The sequence below is a fragment of the Homarus americanus genome, unplaced genomic scaffold (assembly GCF_018991925.1).
Source record: "Homarus americanus isolate GMGI-L3 unplaced genomic scaffold, GMGI_Hamer_2.0 scaffold21314, whole genome shotgun sequence".
In the NCBI taxonomy this organism is placed as follows: domain Eukaryota; kingdom Metazoa; phylum Arthropoda; class Malacostraca; order Decapoda; family Nephropidae; genus Homarus; species Homarus americanus.
Genome location: NW_024720811.1, coordinates 1,968,528 through 1,987,625, shown reverse-complemented (window position 1 = coordinate 1,987,625; position 19,098 = coordinate 1,968,528). Strand labels below are relative to the sequence as shown.

The following is a 19,098-nucleotide window of genomic DNA, read 5'->3' as shown; positions in this document are numbered from 1 at the left end:
TATAGCTACAAAAATCTGTACAGAAGATACACTAAAATTAGGTAAATTAAACATGATTCCAATATTCTAGCTTAATTAATTAGGAGTAAATTATTATCTCTGAAAACGAGGTTATATTACACTAAGACTTTATATTAATTGGATATTTTCAGTTAACAGTTAAGTAATATTATCTGGGCATTTAATGTACACATCCGTTCCATGGCAGTTATCTACAACATGATAATTAAGGTGACACGACACTCACCTGGTTCAAACTTCTCTTAACTTAGTCCACAGTTTTCTCTTTAAGGTTGAAACACAAATATAACTAGATACGTAATGTTTGATGTGATGCAAATGTTTAAATCACCAGTCACTATGGGAGTTAGACGCGGGTGTAACAGTCTCCCGGTGCAACAGTCAGAACGTAACTGAGTGACTGTGGGATCCTCACCTACCTGGCCAGCCGCCACCTCACCCCAGGACGTCACACTGCAGGGATTCCACCGCGTTTATAAATGCTTATTTTTCTGTTTTTAACCCATTAAATTTCCCCAAACGTATTTTAAGGTATTTTGATATCCATGGAAAATGTTTACACAGTACATAACCAAAGATTCATTACAAGTAGAGGTCATTAATGTTAGACGCGATGCAAAATTACGTAACTCATCCCAAGTGAAATAAGTTCAAATAACCGCTCATGTTCTTGACATACCAGTTACATAGATATTTCCTTTAACATTTATACAGTAAGTTAATTTATCGGTGAATATTTATCTCGATATTAGTGTGAGGATTATATTGACGTATAACAAGGGAGAAGTTATCGTGCCACACTCATACATACAGTTCATGGCGGTGTATGATAACGTGACGTCCCCTATAACCCTCAACATTCCTCCCTCTCCAGTACAAAGTAAGTTTCCTTCCTAGCCTCCTTGGTATTTCATCTCCCTTGAATATATAAAAGCAAGACATAGAGACAACCACCTTTCATCATAACATACCATATAAAAATAAATATTAAGCAATCATTAGTGTTCTTTGCCAACAATGCGGATCTTGACGTAGATAAACTACTTTTTTTTGGGTTTACTCATATTATTCACTAACCTGTTTTAAGTCACTTCCACTTCCCAGAACACCACGAGACGTTAACTAAACCCAAATACACGTAAAGGATATAATGACGATGTAATAAGGAAATACCTCATGACTTACAACATGATATTTTTTTTAAGAGCCCTAAATTATAAACTGGAACCTAACATTCAGTAGGACTTTATTCCCACGTCTTAAAATATACGGTAATAATAATTTAAGATTCTTCGGGAATGAAAATATGACCCTGTGTTTGTTTGGTGACTAGTGACTAGGATGCTGACAGCTTTCCTCCATAAAGAATTATCTCATTCTCTTGATTTTTAAGTGAGAGTCTTATCTGTGTGCATTAATATGTGAGAGATAAGGTAACTAATTACTATATCACTATTACCTTGAATCACCCACCACAGAACGTGTACCCGTTGAGGTTAAGTAACGCCTGACACTAAATATGGGCATAAGTTGTATAATTTGTTCTCTAAATGTATGATTATGTAGGACAATTTATCGTATTTTTGGATGTGTACATAAAAAAATGTAAAAAAAAATTAACTGTTGTTGCTAAGAAAAATGAAATACATATAATTATTTTTTTTTAAAGAAACGTGGAGGAAGGAATTTTTATTAAATAATTTTTTGGGAGGACATCCGTGCCTTTATAATGTTTATATTTGGTTGTTGCTGTTAATGTTTTTACTATTATTTATATCTTCTCTTTTAGCTATATGTCTGTCTCCTTATCTCCTTGGTTGGTTATTTCAGTGTGTTGTTATTACCGTTTTCTCATCATCTCCTCGTCTTTTGTTCGTTTTCTCTGTTTCGCACCGTAAACAGTCTTGCCATCACCTTATTTCCTTAACTAATCATTCCAATAAATTATAATAAATCTTAAAATGTTCGAAGAGGATGATGTGTGTGCCAGAGGTGAGTTGGGGGGTGCGGGGCTGGGTGTGGTGGGGGTTAAGTGGGGCAGAAATATGGACACCGTAGACTGGGTCAACTTATTGGTCAGCTGGGGGCTCTGCTTCATGTTCCTGATTCTACTTTTACTTTACTTTTATCCTCTTCACCACTGATCGGCTCATTAGCCGCTTGGGCGATCGGTTTACGCACTGTTGGCAAGTACTGGGCATGCACCGGCTCCTGAATGTACCTGAACCTGCTCCAGTGCTGGTCAAGTCTGGTCTTGAAAGAGCTCACACTCGGTGCCGTCACAACACTTTCTGGTAGATTGTTCCAAGAGTTCACAACCCTCACTCAGAAAAAGTTTGTCCTCACAGTTTTCTGGACTTGCGGCTTCTTCAATCTTGAGCTGTGACCCCTTGTGGGGCGAGCGTCCGCCAGCTCCAAGTAAGGACACTCGACTGAGTAGTGCCCCTTGAGATGCTTATACACCTCAATTAGGTCGCCCCTTGCCCGTCTGTAGTATAAGCTAGGCAAGTTCAGGCGCTCCAATCTCTCAGGGTAGCTGAGGTGCCGAAGTGCAGGCACCATTCTGGTGGCCCTCCTTTGAACATTTTCAACCAACTGACAGTCTCTAGCATATCTCGGGGACCAGACGGGGTGACAGTACTCCAGATGGGGAAACATATCCAGCAATACTGTGTAACTTATTTTTAACGTTCGTCTCCAACACTACATTTAAAAGGCCTGTGACCTCTTTATGCTGCATGATAGTGTGGACCAAAACTAGTACTGTAGTAGCACATAGGGAGATTTATCAAATAATTTGGTGAGAAATCCCAGAACAACAGCCTACCCAATCTGAAGTGGCTGGATGAGTCCTTGCTGCTCTTTTCAAAAGGGTTTCAATAGGCCACTGACACATACAGGTAGTAATTTTTCATTCACTAATTACCAAGATAGATATACTGTAGTCTATAGTAAATAAGGAGGGCGGTTACTTCCAGAGCATGCCCCATAATTTACACGTGATTTATCCATCTCAGTTAGCATTTTTCCACCCAACTGACTTTTATCAAAATCAGAGCTGGGAAGGTTTTATTTTTAGAAGTCTCGAGTATTTTTGTTGTCAGGTGCAATCAGTAAAATGAATCATAGGTTGCTAATTTGGTTACAGCACAAACCTCTCAAGTACGTTATTGCTGGTTGAGGAAGGCATTGGGATACTGTACTGTACTGTACTGTACCTCTCACCTGTTTTTATCTATTAGGCTGCAATCCAAAAACACGAGGGATTGTGTACGTGGAATCTGTAAAGCTACTAATTTGCACAGAGTTCTTGAGAGAAAGGGGGAAGGAAGGTAGAGTGAGAAGAGAGATGAGAAAATTGTTGATGACAGTGGTAAAGAAGACAAGGCAAGGAAAGGTAATTTGGATGACCTTTCCACCCTTAGCTTAAAAGAAAAATAGTGTTAATCTTTACACTCCTACACATCAAGGACAGTAAAACAAGTAGAAAAAGGTTCAGGAAATGTTAATGTGAGGAAGGAGTTATGTATGGATCACAAAAATAGATAAACTTATCATGAAGACGTAACAGTCCAGCAAAAAGTAGGACCTTGTGAACTTCTCAAGATACTGAGACAACTTTAGTGGGTGAAAGGTTGTGTGTGTCCTACAGGAGTTTCTGTACTCATGTGAAGATAAACTTAATGTGTCACCATTTCCCTTCATAATTATTTTTTTTTCTTATGCCTATTACAGTACAAATTTAGCTGCATCAACCAGCTCTATGAAGGCTAATCATGACTGCCTTACTCACTCATTTATCTTATCCTGTGAGTGATCCAGTAATTGACAACTCTTCTTGGTTCACGTTACCATCTGGACTCAGAGCCCACACAATTCAAGATTAACTCTACAGACAGTAAAGGCTGGAGGGTTGTTGTAATGACTGAACATGGTGTACATTCACAGTTTAAAGTCATGTCGCTCTCGCCACTTCATGAACCTTGAGATTGAGGCTTGTGACCTAAGAAATGCATTTGTTCACTGCGTCAGTTTCACAAGTCTCAATCTCAGGGTTCATGAAGTGTCAGGAGAGACGACAGAATTTTTTACTGTGACTGTACGTGATCATCGGAAAAAACAAGGACATGACTGTTGTCTTTGACTATATCAGACTGGTCACTCCATTTTGTCACAACCAACTATAATTTTAACCTCATCTTAGATCGACATTAACCCCTTGTGTGCGAGTTCCCCCTCTGAGCTGAATAAAATTGTAGTGAAGGGGTTAAAGGTCAAAGAGAAATTTGTCAAGATATTTTGATGTACCAATGTTTATCAGACAATATTTTACACATCTAACACAGGTGACCTAAAAGATAATCACAAATCCAGGTATATTTCTTTAATTTTGTAGATGAAGACATTGAGGCAGACAAATTAGATGAAGATTAACTACAGAGTTGTTAAAGATTTACTCCCAGAAAATCACTTTGGTTTCCATATGTAACAGGAGGATAGCAGTACACTGAATGTTCAATGTGGAAGCAACAGGTTCACAGGTTGCAAGCAGTTATGACTATCACACGGATGGCAGCGTCATTTGAAAAAGCTATTGGGGTGCCTTAGCTTAGCTGGTAGCATTCTGGACTCCCATCTGGGAGGCTTGAGGTCAATCCCACAGCCAGGCAGGTTTGGTGGGGTGTTCTATGCTGTGGTGTGCACCGAGTCAGTCACTCATCATATCAAGGCCAGGACCAAGCTAACCCTTCTCACCCGAGGGTTGCCGTCATCTCGTATCCTTCTTAACCGTAGCACTGATATATATGTATATATAAACCCTATCTCCATCACAGCTGCAAGTTTGATCATAAGTGGACATTCCACATTTAGTATGGCAAATATATAAAAAGTTACAGCAAGTTAACTTATTCTTGACACCCTGAGATTACAAATTATCTTCAAAGTACAGTACAGTATTGTATAATAATAAATCATATTACCAAGTTTGGCTCGTTTGAAATGTCTTGTTCTATTGTATTCAAAACATATACTCGTACATCCAGCACTGCTGGGAAGAGAAAAACGTGCATAACAAATACTGTCTATCACTGAATAGCTAAAATGTTCAAAATATGTTTTTAAGTGTCCAGACGATGGCTTTCAGATTTGTTTAGTATTGTAGGCACATTTATATAATATCACATTATTTGCCACAGCCACACTAAGTAGTATACTGCGTATACGATGTGCGTGCATGTGTACATAAACATATATGTATACACACACATTTAAAGCCATCCATAGATTGGCTGAATTTAGTTTACTAAATTCTAGACCAAGATTCTGAATAAGACAACTGTACATACTGTACGTGAAGTTAGAATTATTTTACTTGGTGTGGTTGCATGAAATAAAGTCTCCAAGTTTTCATTAATAGGTAAGTAAAATGATTTCACTCACCGGTACAATAAGGGGTAGTCCGGGTACCCTCACTTGAGATCAATCCACTGGTACCAAACACAGGAATGAGAGAATGTATGTACAAATATAATAATTATTGATTCCTCTAAGCATAAGTAAAACTACAACATCAATCCCAAATGTAAATGAACAATTCCTTTTATTGTGGAAAATCTTGCCAAAAAAACTACAACTCAACAAATGTTTTTTTTTTTTCTCCAAATTTACATGACAGATAACTCAAACTACCTCATGTATTTTCATAATATTTAACAAAGTCGAGGATGTTGTTTTACGCTTGTCTGTTATTTACTAGCGTTGATTAAGGATTTGTGATTCGGTACATGGCAGAAGAATACTGAGAATGAAGAAGTATGAGTGCTGTTAGTTGAGTGAGGGCGTGAAGTTGGACCATTGTATGTCGAGGTTTGGCCATTTAGTTGCAAGGCAGGTTAGGAACTCGGAATTACTTGCAGAAAAGCCCACATGACTCTCCTGTAGCGTGACGCAGCCTTCTGCATATTGAATCTGAAGAGAAAGAGAGAGAGCAGACAGTTTATACAAAGGATCTTTATTTTTCTTTTTTCTTTTAAGTCTGTTTGTACAGTAGTTATTATAATAGAGTTGGCACTCTACTCATCATCATAACAGGCTGACAAGAGACGACACAGCATATAATCGCAGTTAACCCATGCAAGTGCATAAAATGGTCATAAAACATTGATGAGGATACGTTTTCATATCCTTACCTTACTCAGTGGGCACGAGGATTCCAGCCCATTATAATGATAAACAATAAAGGTGTCAGGCGGGGCATACGATTGGTCCGGAGTGAAAAAGGTTTCAACGAATTTGTGGTAGAGGATGACGCCCATGTTGTCTGGGTCTAGCTCCAACATCATGAACTGGATGCTGGGAACAAAAGAACATAATTATAATGCACAAGTGTCATAAGGATATGTCTAATTTTTATTACTTTGGAGGTTTTCTAAATTCTAGCCCAAAATAAAATAAATCTTATATCACTTGCTAGCCACAGTCTACTCCGTACTGGGCAGTCTTCCTATAGCTTGATAACCCACAAAGAGCAATTTCACATTCTGTTACACTCGCTCCAAAAAATATCTTTACGATTCTGTGTTAGACGAAACGACAACATGCGTAGGATTTTTATAACTAGATCTAGGCAACAGGAGCCGCAGTGTTCATTTTGAAATTTATTGCACCTCTCAAAGATACTTTTGTGAGTGTGTGTACCATACCAGGATATACAAACATTATTGAAATTTCCTTTCATATAACAAGAGTAAATAAGGTGGTTATTATTTATATGAGCACTAACTTGCCTGGCTACATGATGGAGCTACACTATAGTACCTTGAGTTGTGTGAGAGAAGGACATTGTGTTTTTGTACTCTTATGTAATGGCTCCAAATGGCACATCTTATTTCTTCTTGAAAATATCACTGGAGGTTTCTATGTCATGACAGAACGATTGGCCATGGCATAGATACCTCCATACTGCTTTAACCCAACACACCACACCATTAAATACCTCCATACTACTTTAACCCAACACACCACACTGGAGTAACTTACAAGTCATCATCAGTGCACAGATTAAGCTTCTCCAACACCTCCTTGAGTTTTTCTCCTTGAATAAAACGGTTGCCCTCGGTGTCGTACCAGCTGAAGACCTGCTTGGCTCGCTCAACCTCCGAGTCTGGGGTGACCAACTTCTTGCACCACGCGAACAGAACTATCGGGTTAAAGTGAAGGAAACCTAAAATTGTTTATGGGAATAGAATAATGGAGGTTACAGTAACAGTATCTCTCTTAATTAAAATATAAGGGGGCCTAAAGATAAGTGACCTGGTTATGGAATGGATCACAAATTTGTCATTTAAGAGTCAAGCTATGGGAAACAAATGACTGTCACTGTTGTTGCATAAAGAGTGAACAAAAACATTTCCCATTTATTTTAGTTGACTTGACTAACAATAAAAGGCATGCCGTACAGTATATGAAAGACAAAAATCCCCAAGGCTTCAAATCTTATCCTTGTTGAGTACTGATATTTGGGTACGGTACTGTATACTGTATAATGTCTTGGCTTAGTCGTACATGTCATTTTTCTCAGTTTTGGAAGGTTCGTAGCTCTAGGTATTGATTTCATAATATTCCCATTTTAAATATGTAGCTTAATCTGTCAAAAACAAAACTCTTCGTGATTTAATATATTTCCCAGTTATCAAGTTAGTCACATAAATTATTCAACTGTGAAATTAGTCATGTTGCTGTTAACTTCTAAATGGCAGTATGGTAACATCTGCCATCTTGTGTGTATTAAATAAAAACACATCCTTAAATTACTGGTTATGAAGAACAAACCTGAGAGGTGAGTCTCTGAAGCAATAACCCAGACTGGATTGGTGGGGTTCTTGAGGTACCAGCCCACCTGCACGTACCGTAGGTGTTCCAGGCGGGTCAGGAACCCCACCGACGGTCGTTTTAAGATGCCGATCAAACCTACAAAACAATTCATAAAGTAAACAACACACAAATGAGACACATCACTGGCTGCTTAGGTCTGATAAATTAAGTGACACACACATAAGTACAGTAAAGCCCCGAATAACGACGGTAATGTGTCCTCCAGTATTGCAGTGTAAGGTGAATCATTAATTAATGTACCATTAAAATAAAGCAATAATAATGAGATGCGTCCCCCAGTGTGACCTTTCCATAACTTTTGTGTGACGTTTTACCCTCTTTTCCCCAAAACAATACAATTAATGAAAAATGCAAACTATAATTCTTTAAATGTTGTTTATGAATTCACCTTATACAATATAAATCAATAATAGTAAGATCGCACAAGAGGAGACGAGACGGCATTATTTTCGTTCATGTTTACAACACCCGTGACGAATGACGATGGTTCTATTTCTTCATAAGAAACTGAAGAAATAAGACCCTGGTTGTTGCTTTAGTAAAATTAATGAAAAAAAAAATTGAATATGTACTGTATGTATTAAGTAATGTTATTTAATGTTAATAAATGGAACAATAGAAGTAGCTAACCATTAATGGTAAAGAAAAAACAAAATAGATTGGGAATGCCATCGTATGTAAGTGAGTACAGTACAGTATACTGTATGTGAAAACATCGACATTTCTCTAGGACATAAGAATATGAAAGCAACACTTATTACTGTTCATATATGTTTTAAATAATACTTACTAATGTAAAACAAAAATTCTACTAACAAATGGTGGTAAAGTCTAAAACATAAGGACAGCCAATGAATATTGTGCGAGTTTTTACTCAGATGATTTCTTCAACTCTCACTGAAGCTGAAGCTTTCCATAAAGATATCATAGCTGTTGCTGAAACTGTTATTAACTCTGAAGTTGCTGAAGCTGCTTATGATGCTGAATTTGATGGTATAGCTAAAGTTGGTGGTTCAGGCTTTTGAATAATAATGTTGTCGAAGGAACCTTTCGCAGCCGCTTTCTTTTCTCATTATACATCTTTATGTAGAGGTCATATGCATTTTTCACGTTCCTGCTAATTTTAATGCTTCATTCTGTTGGATCCATTTCAGAAAATAATATCATGTTCATTGCTTGCTCCATATAATATCCACAGACCTCTCATCTTTTTCATATCGTTTTAACACCTAGTTTCTCGTCTAAGCTTATACACTTTCTTTTAGCTTTTGAACCAGCACTGTCATATGTTGCTCTCTTGCTCATGTTGAATAGGGACGCAAAATAATGCTGTAAGAAACCTGAGAATGTTTTTTCTTCTTTTCCTGTTCAGATGCATGAAAACAAAAGGCCCGCCAGCTGCGACTGTTTATACTAGCGATGCTGGCGTCACCCTCACAAGCCCGGCAGCCTCCGTGCACAAAGCGTGTTTTTTGTATAATACTATACATATCAGGATTTAGTTATTATTTATATGAAAATGTAATTTTACTTAATTTGTTATAATATTTTCGTCGTAAATATGAAAAAAATAATGGTGTAAATTGAATTGGGTCCTAAATTAACCAGGGTCATAAATATGAATCGTCGTTAGTAGAACCGTCTTTATGGGAGGCTTTCCTGTACTAGTACAGTATGCATACACAATATTTCAGGTTGACAATAAAAAAGTAATACTTCTGTACTGTACTAATCACACATCTCTCTCTCATTATAACTTTCTCCCTGATCAAGTGGAAACACAACTTGTAAAAATACTCACTCAGGCCACCGACATCCTTGAGTCCATCCCACACATACGACGAAGCTCGGCCAGTGATGAGGAGGTTAATAAGGCCCTGACCCCCATGACCTTGGCTGCCGTCGATGAGGCTCTCGCCAAGGTCTCCCATTTCCTCGCTCACGGTCTTCACACCCTGTTAACATTTACAAGTTTTATTATACCAAATGATTCGGATTATTCCAAACTGTAATTCTAATGGCACTGTAACATTATGGGTTTCTACCAACTGTTTAGGTAGAGGTCACATTAAGGGCTTCAAGAGATGGCAATCAAAGGGCTTAAGCACTGTAACTCATTAAATAAAGGAAGAGAGGGAGAGATAGAGAGACAGACACAAAGAGAGGGAGAGATAGAGAGACAGACACAAAGAGAGGGAGACAGAGAGGGAATGGAGATCAAGAAATTAAATGAGTAACTAAATTAAAAGTTTTCCTATTATCTTTTACAGAATATCCCGTTCAAGAAACAGTCTGAAACAGCTCGGGCGGCAACAAAATTGATCAATCTGGCTGGCAGGAAGTTCAGAATGACAACCAGGTAAGCCATGTAAAGCACCAACACACTGTACCTTAGTCAATATGACAGAGTAGAGGAAGAGTAGAACACCATACTTGGCTTTGTACTTATCCAGGTGAGTTTCTAAATGGTTCTGCAATGAGTGGGCACTTTCAAACTGCCTTAATCTGAAAGTCAAATAGAAAACAGAAGTAGATGATAGTTACCTTATTTTGCATCGATGTTATTTCTAATTTAACTTTATTATGATAAGACTATAATCTCCCCAATACTGTATTTTGTTTGCAATTACAGGCCTGACTATTCACAAATAGGGGGGATTAAGTTAGGTTAGCATGAGGTAAAATTAAGCTGGGGCCGAATATTCAGGTGATCTCTTTCCCTCCCAATATTGGAGGTCATCTGGGCCAGTCACAGGGCAATAACAAACACTAATATCACCTTATTCACCAAGGTTGCTGTAAAATTACCAAGTCTGTGATTATCTGACTCACCTAACACTGGAATGAAAAAGACTGTAATCTTTGGCACTTGGTGTAGGTGGCGGCTGGTCTGGCTCCTGTGGACTTGAGCCTGTGCAGTCAGTATTCAGTGGCAAGGGGTCGTCCAAACAGGCTACCTCAAAGGGACCTGTAAGGGGGGGGGGCAGGGGAAACATAGTTATGGTAGAGAAGTCATTATAAAATATAAAATGTCACTCAGAATTTGACAATAAGAACATAGAACAGCATCTCAAGGCACAGTACTCACCGTAATCTCTCTGGAGAGGAGCATTACTCTCGCTGCCATGAGTAGGAGAATTAGACTTGTCACCCATGTGCATGGCTAAAGTAGGCGGCTGTTTACACTGGCACAACATCTCCGTCAGAGCCGTGGCCAAGTACTGGTCCACTGTTCTACTGTCAACCTAGATCATAGCGATAGACTGAATCAATATCCTGTAAGACACCGTGATACAATACAACCAAGAACTTACATTAAGGTTTGCAGTAAATTGTTGTATAATTAGTCAGCCCAAAGAGAAACCAAATAAGCACGAAGTAACGAGACATAAATAATATAAATTAGAACAAAATATTAATCCAGAGTGATGAAATTAATAGAAGTTACTGTATTTTTTCCCAGGTGAAAGTTTGTTCCCAGGAGCATTTAGAACTAGCCCACCACACATTAGTCAAACTGATCAGTCCAACTTTGAATCATGTGAAGAATAGACCCCAGCTTTTTTCACCTGATGATTCAGTACCCTAATATTAGCTAACCTAGTCTACCTTAACCCCCCCCCCCCTCCTAGGTGTCATGAGGGTGTTTAGTCATCAGGTAAAATAAGCTGGGGAACTTTATCTTCCCATGATCTAAGAAGGGACTCCAACTTACCTCCCTGAGTTGTGAAAACTGGTGCTTGGAAATAAGGTTCTTGATGAGGAAGGCCTGCACGGGGGCGATGACAGCACATGGTCCTCCACTTGTTTGGATTAATGCCGTTTTCTCATGTTCACTAAAGATAAAACCTGAAAAGACACCTCAGTTTTATCAGCAGTACAGTACTTGTTTGCTTTTGCTGTTTTGGCCTTTTACCATCACCACTTGCACTGACTCACCATGATGACGAAATGGAATAATACCACACACACAAACAGTGCCACAGTCAACAGTCTCTACTATGTGGGATGTCAGTTAACAAAAGACCGGATTATGTATGTGGCATGCTATGGGGTGACTGTGAGATGATCACTTGAGATAACTAAGTACAGTATGGTACACTAGATAAATATTTGCTTACATCCACTACATGTTTCATACAGACACTTTAAACATTACGTTCATGTTCATGTTGGTTTTCTTCCTTTTTCCACATTTGCTTTATACGTATACAGTACAGTGAAATGAACTTATTAGTCAGATACCATCAGAGAATTCTAGGAATTGTAACAACACTGTCACTTCTCTACACCTTTACCCTCAGTGTCTTCAGCACATCATTTAAAAGTCTGGTAATAACTCAGTTTAGTTAAATGCATGAATTTATTAATTTATTAAAAAATATTAGATGTATACTACAGGAATCTATTTTCATGGAAAGGACTTTTATTTTATTTTAAATATTAAAACAGAAGATAAATAGTACTTTAGGTAGGCAGTTTAGTTTATTTCATTTTATAAATGATAAATTATAGACTGGTACTTCCGGAATGTTATGTTGGTGTTAACATGCCAGAAGCAGCAGACAGTGATACATTCCAAAATGCTGACGGAGTCGGTGTCTCCTCCCTCCAGATCGAAGAGAAAAGAAAAACTCATATGCAAAATTTATTCCTTGTGCAATTTTTGTCCATCTCACGAGTTAAGAAATCTTTTTTATTCTATAGAAATTTTTTTCTAAAATTAGTGCTAAGACCACTCCTCGTTCGGGTGTTTACAAGAAAAACTTGGGAAAATTATCAAGGAAACGTTCTATTCCTCCACCTGATTTGTTTTATTCTTGAGGAAAGAAAATTTTATCCAGTATAGATATTTTTCATTAGGTAGTTGGGTAACCCAGAACCTTATTCTTAAGTATTACCTAATAAAATTTGATGGTAATGCAGTAGTGTGTTATGATGAGCCACTTTAGGAGGAAAATTCTATAGAAAAAATAAAACTTGTTTCTTAGCTTTTGAATATCAACTAAACTTTAGAGTTAAAGTAATTTTCGTCCTGTACTTTTGTTTTTTCCGACTTTTTCAAAATGAACACGGACCTCAGTGGACTGCTCTCCACAGTGTGCCACCATTATCACCTGTATATATATCAGTGTTAAAAGACAAATGTTAAATAGACATCAACACTTCCGTTATATACGTGCAGAAAACTGGCAGAAATGCTTTACAGTGCTTTTCATATAACCAATACTTATTTGGTGATTTTGTTCCGAACAGCGTTTCATACCTGAAGGGTTTGCCAGTGATCATCTACCATTTATTAATAAGACAAACCAACCAACCAACCAAACCTAATCGAACATAGCTATCCCAGGATGGAAGTGCATTGTTTTAGGTTAGGTCAGGTAAATTAGTTAGGGTGTTATTTTGTTATTAACAGTTCATATGGAAAGGTGGCTGGGAAGGTTTCTTTTGTGTTAGGATCTCTCCTTGGCCAGCACATCAACAGTTTGACTATAAACTTGGCAGCGACGACATTGTGCCAAATTTCCTCATAAAAAATACTTGCAATTCCACAACTTTTATTGACATGCAAAGGGTAAGAAAAAAATTCCTCAGTAAAAAAAATTTCGCCCAATTCATAATAGCACAAGTTGTTAACTATTACCCATTTGACTACAGTCTCTTCAGATTGTGTTTTACATTGAAATATTTATGGAATTATTTATTATTAAGTTTTTCTCAGAGTGAAGTAAATGACTGGGCATTGTTGGTGTGTTGATATTGACCTGAACAATAGACTTAATTGGTTTAATAAATCATTATTTACACAAACTAAGAAGTCTGTCACACTACATGTTGTGTGGCATAAACTACAATAGTTAATATACAAACAGATAACAAAAAGATTTATCACCTGAGGTAAATAATGAGTCAGGAATTTTTTTAAGTTAAAGATAAGAGTTTCAATGATAAAGTAACTACAAGTTTCCTCACCCTAACTAACCTATAACCATCACAAAATATCAGAAACATTAGGTTTCATAACTTTAAAACACGTACCAGCTATTTCTTATATAAGGGGATCAACAAAGGCTTGAAGACATGACCTCATCAGCTTAACTTTATCAGCTTTAAAACACACATATCGACACAGATTTTGAGAAAATAACATTAAGAAAGAAAGTTGGTAAACTAAACTGATTATTAAACGAGAGAATATAAAGACTGAAGTTTATTAAGGGTTGTGTAGAGGGGGTGTAGGTTAGAACCGTCAACCCACCTTGTGACCATCTAGCAAATAACTCAGGTCTGATGTTTGGTCCCCACACCAACTGTGATACTTCTTGGATGGATGCAGACCCACGCGTGGAGCCTTCCGTCATTATAAATAAATAGTTTGTCTAAGGGCCCAATAAATAGTGTTTTTCATTGACTACAGCAAAGGGGTGTCTCGTCGTGACCAGCCACAACCCAGCCGACCCTCTCACTACTGAGGTAAACAATGCGGTTCATTTTATCACATACCTGTCATATGCAAATTAATACATCCATGATACATAAATTTTGTTTTTTTTTAATTTTTCTAACACTTAAAATTATCCCGTGATGATTATATTTATTTAATTGTTAATGGGAATTTTTTATATTTTAGTTTATAAATCGCAATCGGTGTTATAATGCTCATAGGTTGTTTGTTCTATGTAAATGTTGGATTAGTATTGGTTAGATTATGTTTCCTTGTGCACTGTAATCGGCGCTACTGTCTCTTTACCTAGCCAGACAAGAAACTAGCGTCTATTGAAGTACTCTACGTTGCAAATTACTGTAATATAACCTCCAACTACCTATTTTTTTTTAGATTCAAAACTGGAAATTAGGTGATCAGTAAAACAAATATATTTCTTATAACCAATAATCAATTTAAATATATGTAATAATCCACGAATAAAGGAATGTTATTGTTGAAGTGGTTAGCTAAGCAATGGCAATCCCACAAAATACCAGATAGTGCAATTTTACCTGTGACCAGCCAAGCGAAGCGATGACCCACCTCGGTTAATATGTTAACAGTACACCTAGGAATGTACTGTAGTGGACACTCTCCCCTACAACTGATCTTCCGTCTTCGCCTCAGCCAATCAGCAGCGAGTTCTATACCACAGGCCCCGCTCCTGATCTGTTCGCTAATTGACCACTTGCCGTCCTCTTCTCAGGCAATCAGTTGCGAGTTCCTGACCACAGTTTCTGCTCTCGATTCACTCGCAGATTGGCCAGTTACTGCCCTCACCTCAGCCAATCAGTGGCGCCTTTCATCTTGCATCTCTGGACCTTGAGTAAGGAGAATCATACAAATACCCACCATGCCTCTTCTCCAAACCCTAAAACATCAATTCCCCTGGGGTCACACTTTACTCTAGCTTAGTTTAGCTTACCTAACCCTCTCTTGCCGCTGGTGGACTGCGGGACGTCGGTTACTGGTTAAGCTACAAACCAGCACTCCGCAAGGTGGAAAGCCCAATTACTATTATTGTTCCTCTGTACTTCTTAACCTTACCTTGCCCTTCATCTTCTTGTTCTCTTTAGAGCCTCAGCTCTCATATCTTGGTGTTCTCGCTCGCTCTGAAGGTCGTTCTACTCCACGCTCCCAAGCCGACTTGTAATCCCTGACCTACGGCCTAGAAAACAGTGCGTTAATGTTCGAAATAAGGCAAACAGAGTATTGGGTTTTATATCTAGAAGTGTAAGTAATAAGAGTGCAGAGGTCTTATTGCAACTATATCTTGCGCTAGTCAGGCCGCACCTCGATTATGCGGTTCAGTTCTGGTGCCCTTATTATAGAATGGATATCAATTCACTAGAGTCGGTGCAGCGAAGAATGACGAAAGTGATTCCGGGACTTAGAAACCTTCCCTATCAAGATAGGTTAAAGAAACTAAACTTGCATTCCCTAGAAAGACGAAGAGTGCGGGGAGATATGATAGAAGTATTTAAGTGGGTGAAAGGAATCAATAAAGGTGATATAGATAAAGTTCTTATAATATCCGAGCAGGATAGGACTCGGAACAACGGATTTAAGTTGGATAAGTTTAGGTTTAGGAGGGAGATAGGAAGGAACTGGTTCACAAATAGGGTGGTGGACGAGTGGAACAAGCTTAGCAACTTTGTAGTAAGTGCTGGAACGCTGGAAAGTTTCAAAAGGAGGCTGGATAGGTTCATGGATGACAGAGTGGTAGTAACTCTCGACAGGAGCTGCCATGCACAGGCCAACCGGCCTATTGCAGACTCCTTATTTTCTTATGTTCTTAACACAGCAACTCCCCTGCATCTTACTTCACTGTACATACAATATATGTAAATAGAACGTTATTGTGAGTTTCCTTTCTCTCCTCTATCCTGAGTGCGAGATCTCCTTTTTGTACACGTGTGCCCAAGAAAGAGAAAATTTACACATACGAAAGAGAATTTTGACTACACTACGCTACAAGTGGTGACCCCGGAGTGACGCACTTACAGGATGGACGAGAAATGGATATCTCTTCCAATCTTCAATCGCAACATTGAAGACTGGCTAGTACATGTGGATGCAGCTCTCACCGGCTCAACAGCCCCAGACGAGCTAAACAGAAGTACGTCGCCCTGGTCTGTTCCTTGCTGACAGAAGTCGCCATGGAAAGTATCAAGTTATCGCCAACCCTCCAGATGACAACAAATTAGCAGCTCTAGAGATGCTCTCAAGAGGCGATATCAGCGGCCTGGCCCCAGTCTCCTGCAAGACTTATCAGGTCTCTCCTTGGGCAACTCAACGACTGCACGTCTCTTGGACGAGCTGCGGAGACTGAACTCCCAACACACCGACAGGCTTCCTAACACTGTTCTGCGTCAGCTACACGCTCAGAAGCTCCCTACGGAAGTTCGTCTCGCCCTGTCAGCACTGGACTACTCTACAACCTCGGCGACCTACGCAGCCACGGCTGTGGTGCCATATGGCAGCAGGGTGATCAGGGTCTACCATTAGACGACGCATTGTGTTTCCAATATCTTCCCAGGCGGTAGTACCTCCCTGTTTGATAAGTTCTGATTCTCCATATCAAGTTATAGTTTCTGATCCTTTACATTAAATAGTATATAGGTTCTGATCCTCTACATTCAGTTTATATAAGCCTGACCCTCTATATGCAGTAGTATATAGGTTCTGATCTTCTCCACTTAAGGTTCTTCGTAATACCTGTACTCTCGTCGGGAACTCCATGACGTCATATTTCCCAGAACACGGACTTGCACCATGTATCTCTGCCATCCAGGTGTGGGTTTTTTTTTTGTGGACGATATATGCGTACCTTCTAGGACTCTAGGTGTTGCGAGTAATGTATATTCTTGGAGGATGTATCCGTCTTTTTAAGCGGCTATACATTAGTGAATGACATTTTGATGAGTTTTATAGACGCCCAAATAGCCAATGTTACAATAAAACACGAACGCGAAACTAATATTTTTTTTTTAGGCTACGTGAATTTTACTAACTAATCAGACTATCTAACCTAACTAAAACTACTGTATATCATCCTGAAGGAAATTTTTTCCTTCAGTTTAATCTTTTTTATAATAAAATAATGTTGTTTAGCTATCATCGTAATATTTTTTTCTTTAGTGGGTGTAATTATGTTGCTTAAAGGTAAGTAGGAAATTTTGTTCTCGTCTCATTCAGAATCTGGCACGATATGGACACCTTAGTGGCGGACGTACGATGACTCAGAGATTCTCCGTATCACATAACAATCACTGATACTAAGAAGAACCTTGACAGTTTCCAAGTTCTTTTATCGTTATTCCTACATCAGCTGCGTCTTATATTTTCTTCCTACTCTCTATTGTTAAATGTCTCTTGATTTGGTGTAGATCAGTGGCGAAGAGGATTAAAGAATAAAAGTGTAAGTGAAGGATATATGAATAGAGAAGTGGCGCTAACATTTTTTTTTTATCTGGTATTTGTTCTTATAATTTTATTCAGTTCAATATAGGTTCTGATCCATTATAATCAGTTCATTATTGGCTTTGATCCTTTATCAGTTCAGTATAGGTTTTGATCCGTTATAGCCAGTTAATATTAGGTTTTGATCGTTATAATCAGTTCAATCTAGGTTCTGATCCGTTATAATCAGTTCAGTATAGGTTCTGATCCGTTATAGCCAGTTCAAATTAGGTTTTGATCGTTATAATCAGTTCAATATAGATTCTTGTCTGTTATAATCAGTTCAGTATAGGTTCTGATCCGTTATAATCAGTTCAATATAGGTTCTTGTCTGTTGTAATCAGTTCAGTATAGGTTCTGATCCGTTATAATCAGTTCAATATAGATTCTTGTCTGTTATAATCAGTTCAGTATAGGTTCTGATCCGTTATAATCAGTTCAATATAGATTCTTGTCTGTTATAATCAGTTCAGTATAGGTTCTGATCCGTTATAATCAGTTCAGTATAGGTTCTTGTCTGTAATAATCAGTTCAGTATAGGTTCTGATCCGTTATAGTCAGTTCAAATTAGGTTTTGATCGTTATAATCAGTTCAATATAGATTCTTGTCTGTTATAATCAGTTCAGTATAGGTTCTGATCCGTTATAATCAGTTCAGTATAGGTTCTGATCCGTTATAGTCAGTTCAAATTAGGTTTTGATCGTTATAATCAGTTCAATATAGATTCTGATCCTTTATAGTCAGTAAAATTCATCTTATAACTTGATCCTAAGTAAGTACATAAATAGATTGTATTTTCTAACGTCTTCCAACAGTTTCTCAAGATTGAAAGGGATTGATAATTAATTAGATAAAGCAAATTGCCCACAGCTCTGGTGGGAGGAACCTTGCATAGTTTAAGACATTTACTCAGGGCGGCTTGGCCTTGAGGTAGATGGAGCCTCAGAACCTACCTACCAAATAAGCGGAGCAAAATAACACGATGCCTCAAGTAATATGAATATGGAAAATAAGATGGAGGAAATTATGTGTTTGTTATGTAGAATTACTTAATATAATGTTTATACATACAAGAAATATATATACACACACACATATATATATGAAAATATGTATACTTCGCTAGTTTGTGTTATTTCACATGCTATGAGATAAATTTCATTATGTACAGTATATAGAACTATTATTTCAATGCTTCTAGTACTAGGATAGATATCTTATCCACGTT

General features: G+C 38.0%; 2 protein-coding genes across 2 annotated transcripts in view; both read right to left on the bottom strand.

Annotated features, from left to right (window-relative positions):
• The window catches only part of LOC121861217 (magnesium transporter NIPA2-like), a 46,597-nt gene extending 46,179 nt beyond the window's left edge, over window positions 1-418 (bottom strand). Inside the window, exon 1 of the mRNA XM_042358851.1 lies at window positions 248-418. The gene's annotated coding sequence lies outside the window, so the exon portion shown is untranslated. The remainder of the gene's footprint in view (window positions 1-247) is intronic.
• A 3,972-nt stretch (window positions 419-4,390) lies between these two features.
• LOC121861216 (ubiquitin carboxyl-terminal hydrolase MINDY-3-like) lies at window positions 4,391-14,416 on the bottom strand. The gene is made up of 10 exons (XM_042358850.1): window positions 14,180-14,416; window positions 11,633-11,766; window positions 11,006-11,162; window positions 10,750-10,885; window positions 10,308-10,422; window positions 9,719-9,872; window positions 7,855-7,992; window positions 7,063-7,222; window positions 6,213-6,375; window positions 4,391-5,991 (listed from the first exon to the last, which is right to left on the bottom strand). The coding sequence occupies exons 1-10, from the start codon at window positions 14,280-14,282 to the stop codon at window positions 5,848-5,850; spliced, it is 1,404 nt and encodes a 467-aa protein (XP_042214784.1). The 5' UTR covers window positions 14,283-14,416; the 3' UTR covers window positions 4,391-5,847.
• Between the last annotated feature and the right edge of the window lie 4,682 nt (window positions 14,417-19,098).

Coding starts and splice junctions, on each gene's coding strand:
- LOC121861216 (XM_042358850.1), bottom strand. CDS start 14,282: ATGACGGAAGGCTCCACGCGTGGGTCTGCATCCATCCAAGAAGTATCA. Junction 10,886..11,005: donor TCCTCTCCAGAGAGATTACG/GTGAGTACTGTG, acceptor CCCCCCTTACAG/GTCCCTTTGAGGTAGCCTGT. Junction 6,376..7,062: donor CTGTGCACTGATGATGACTT/GTAAGTTACTCC, acceptor TTTTGTTCCCAG/CATCCAGTTCATGATGTTGG.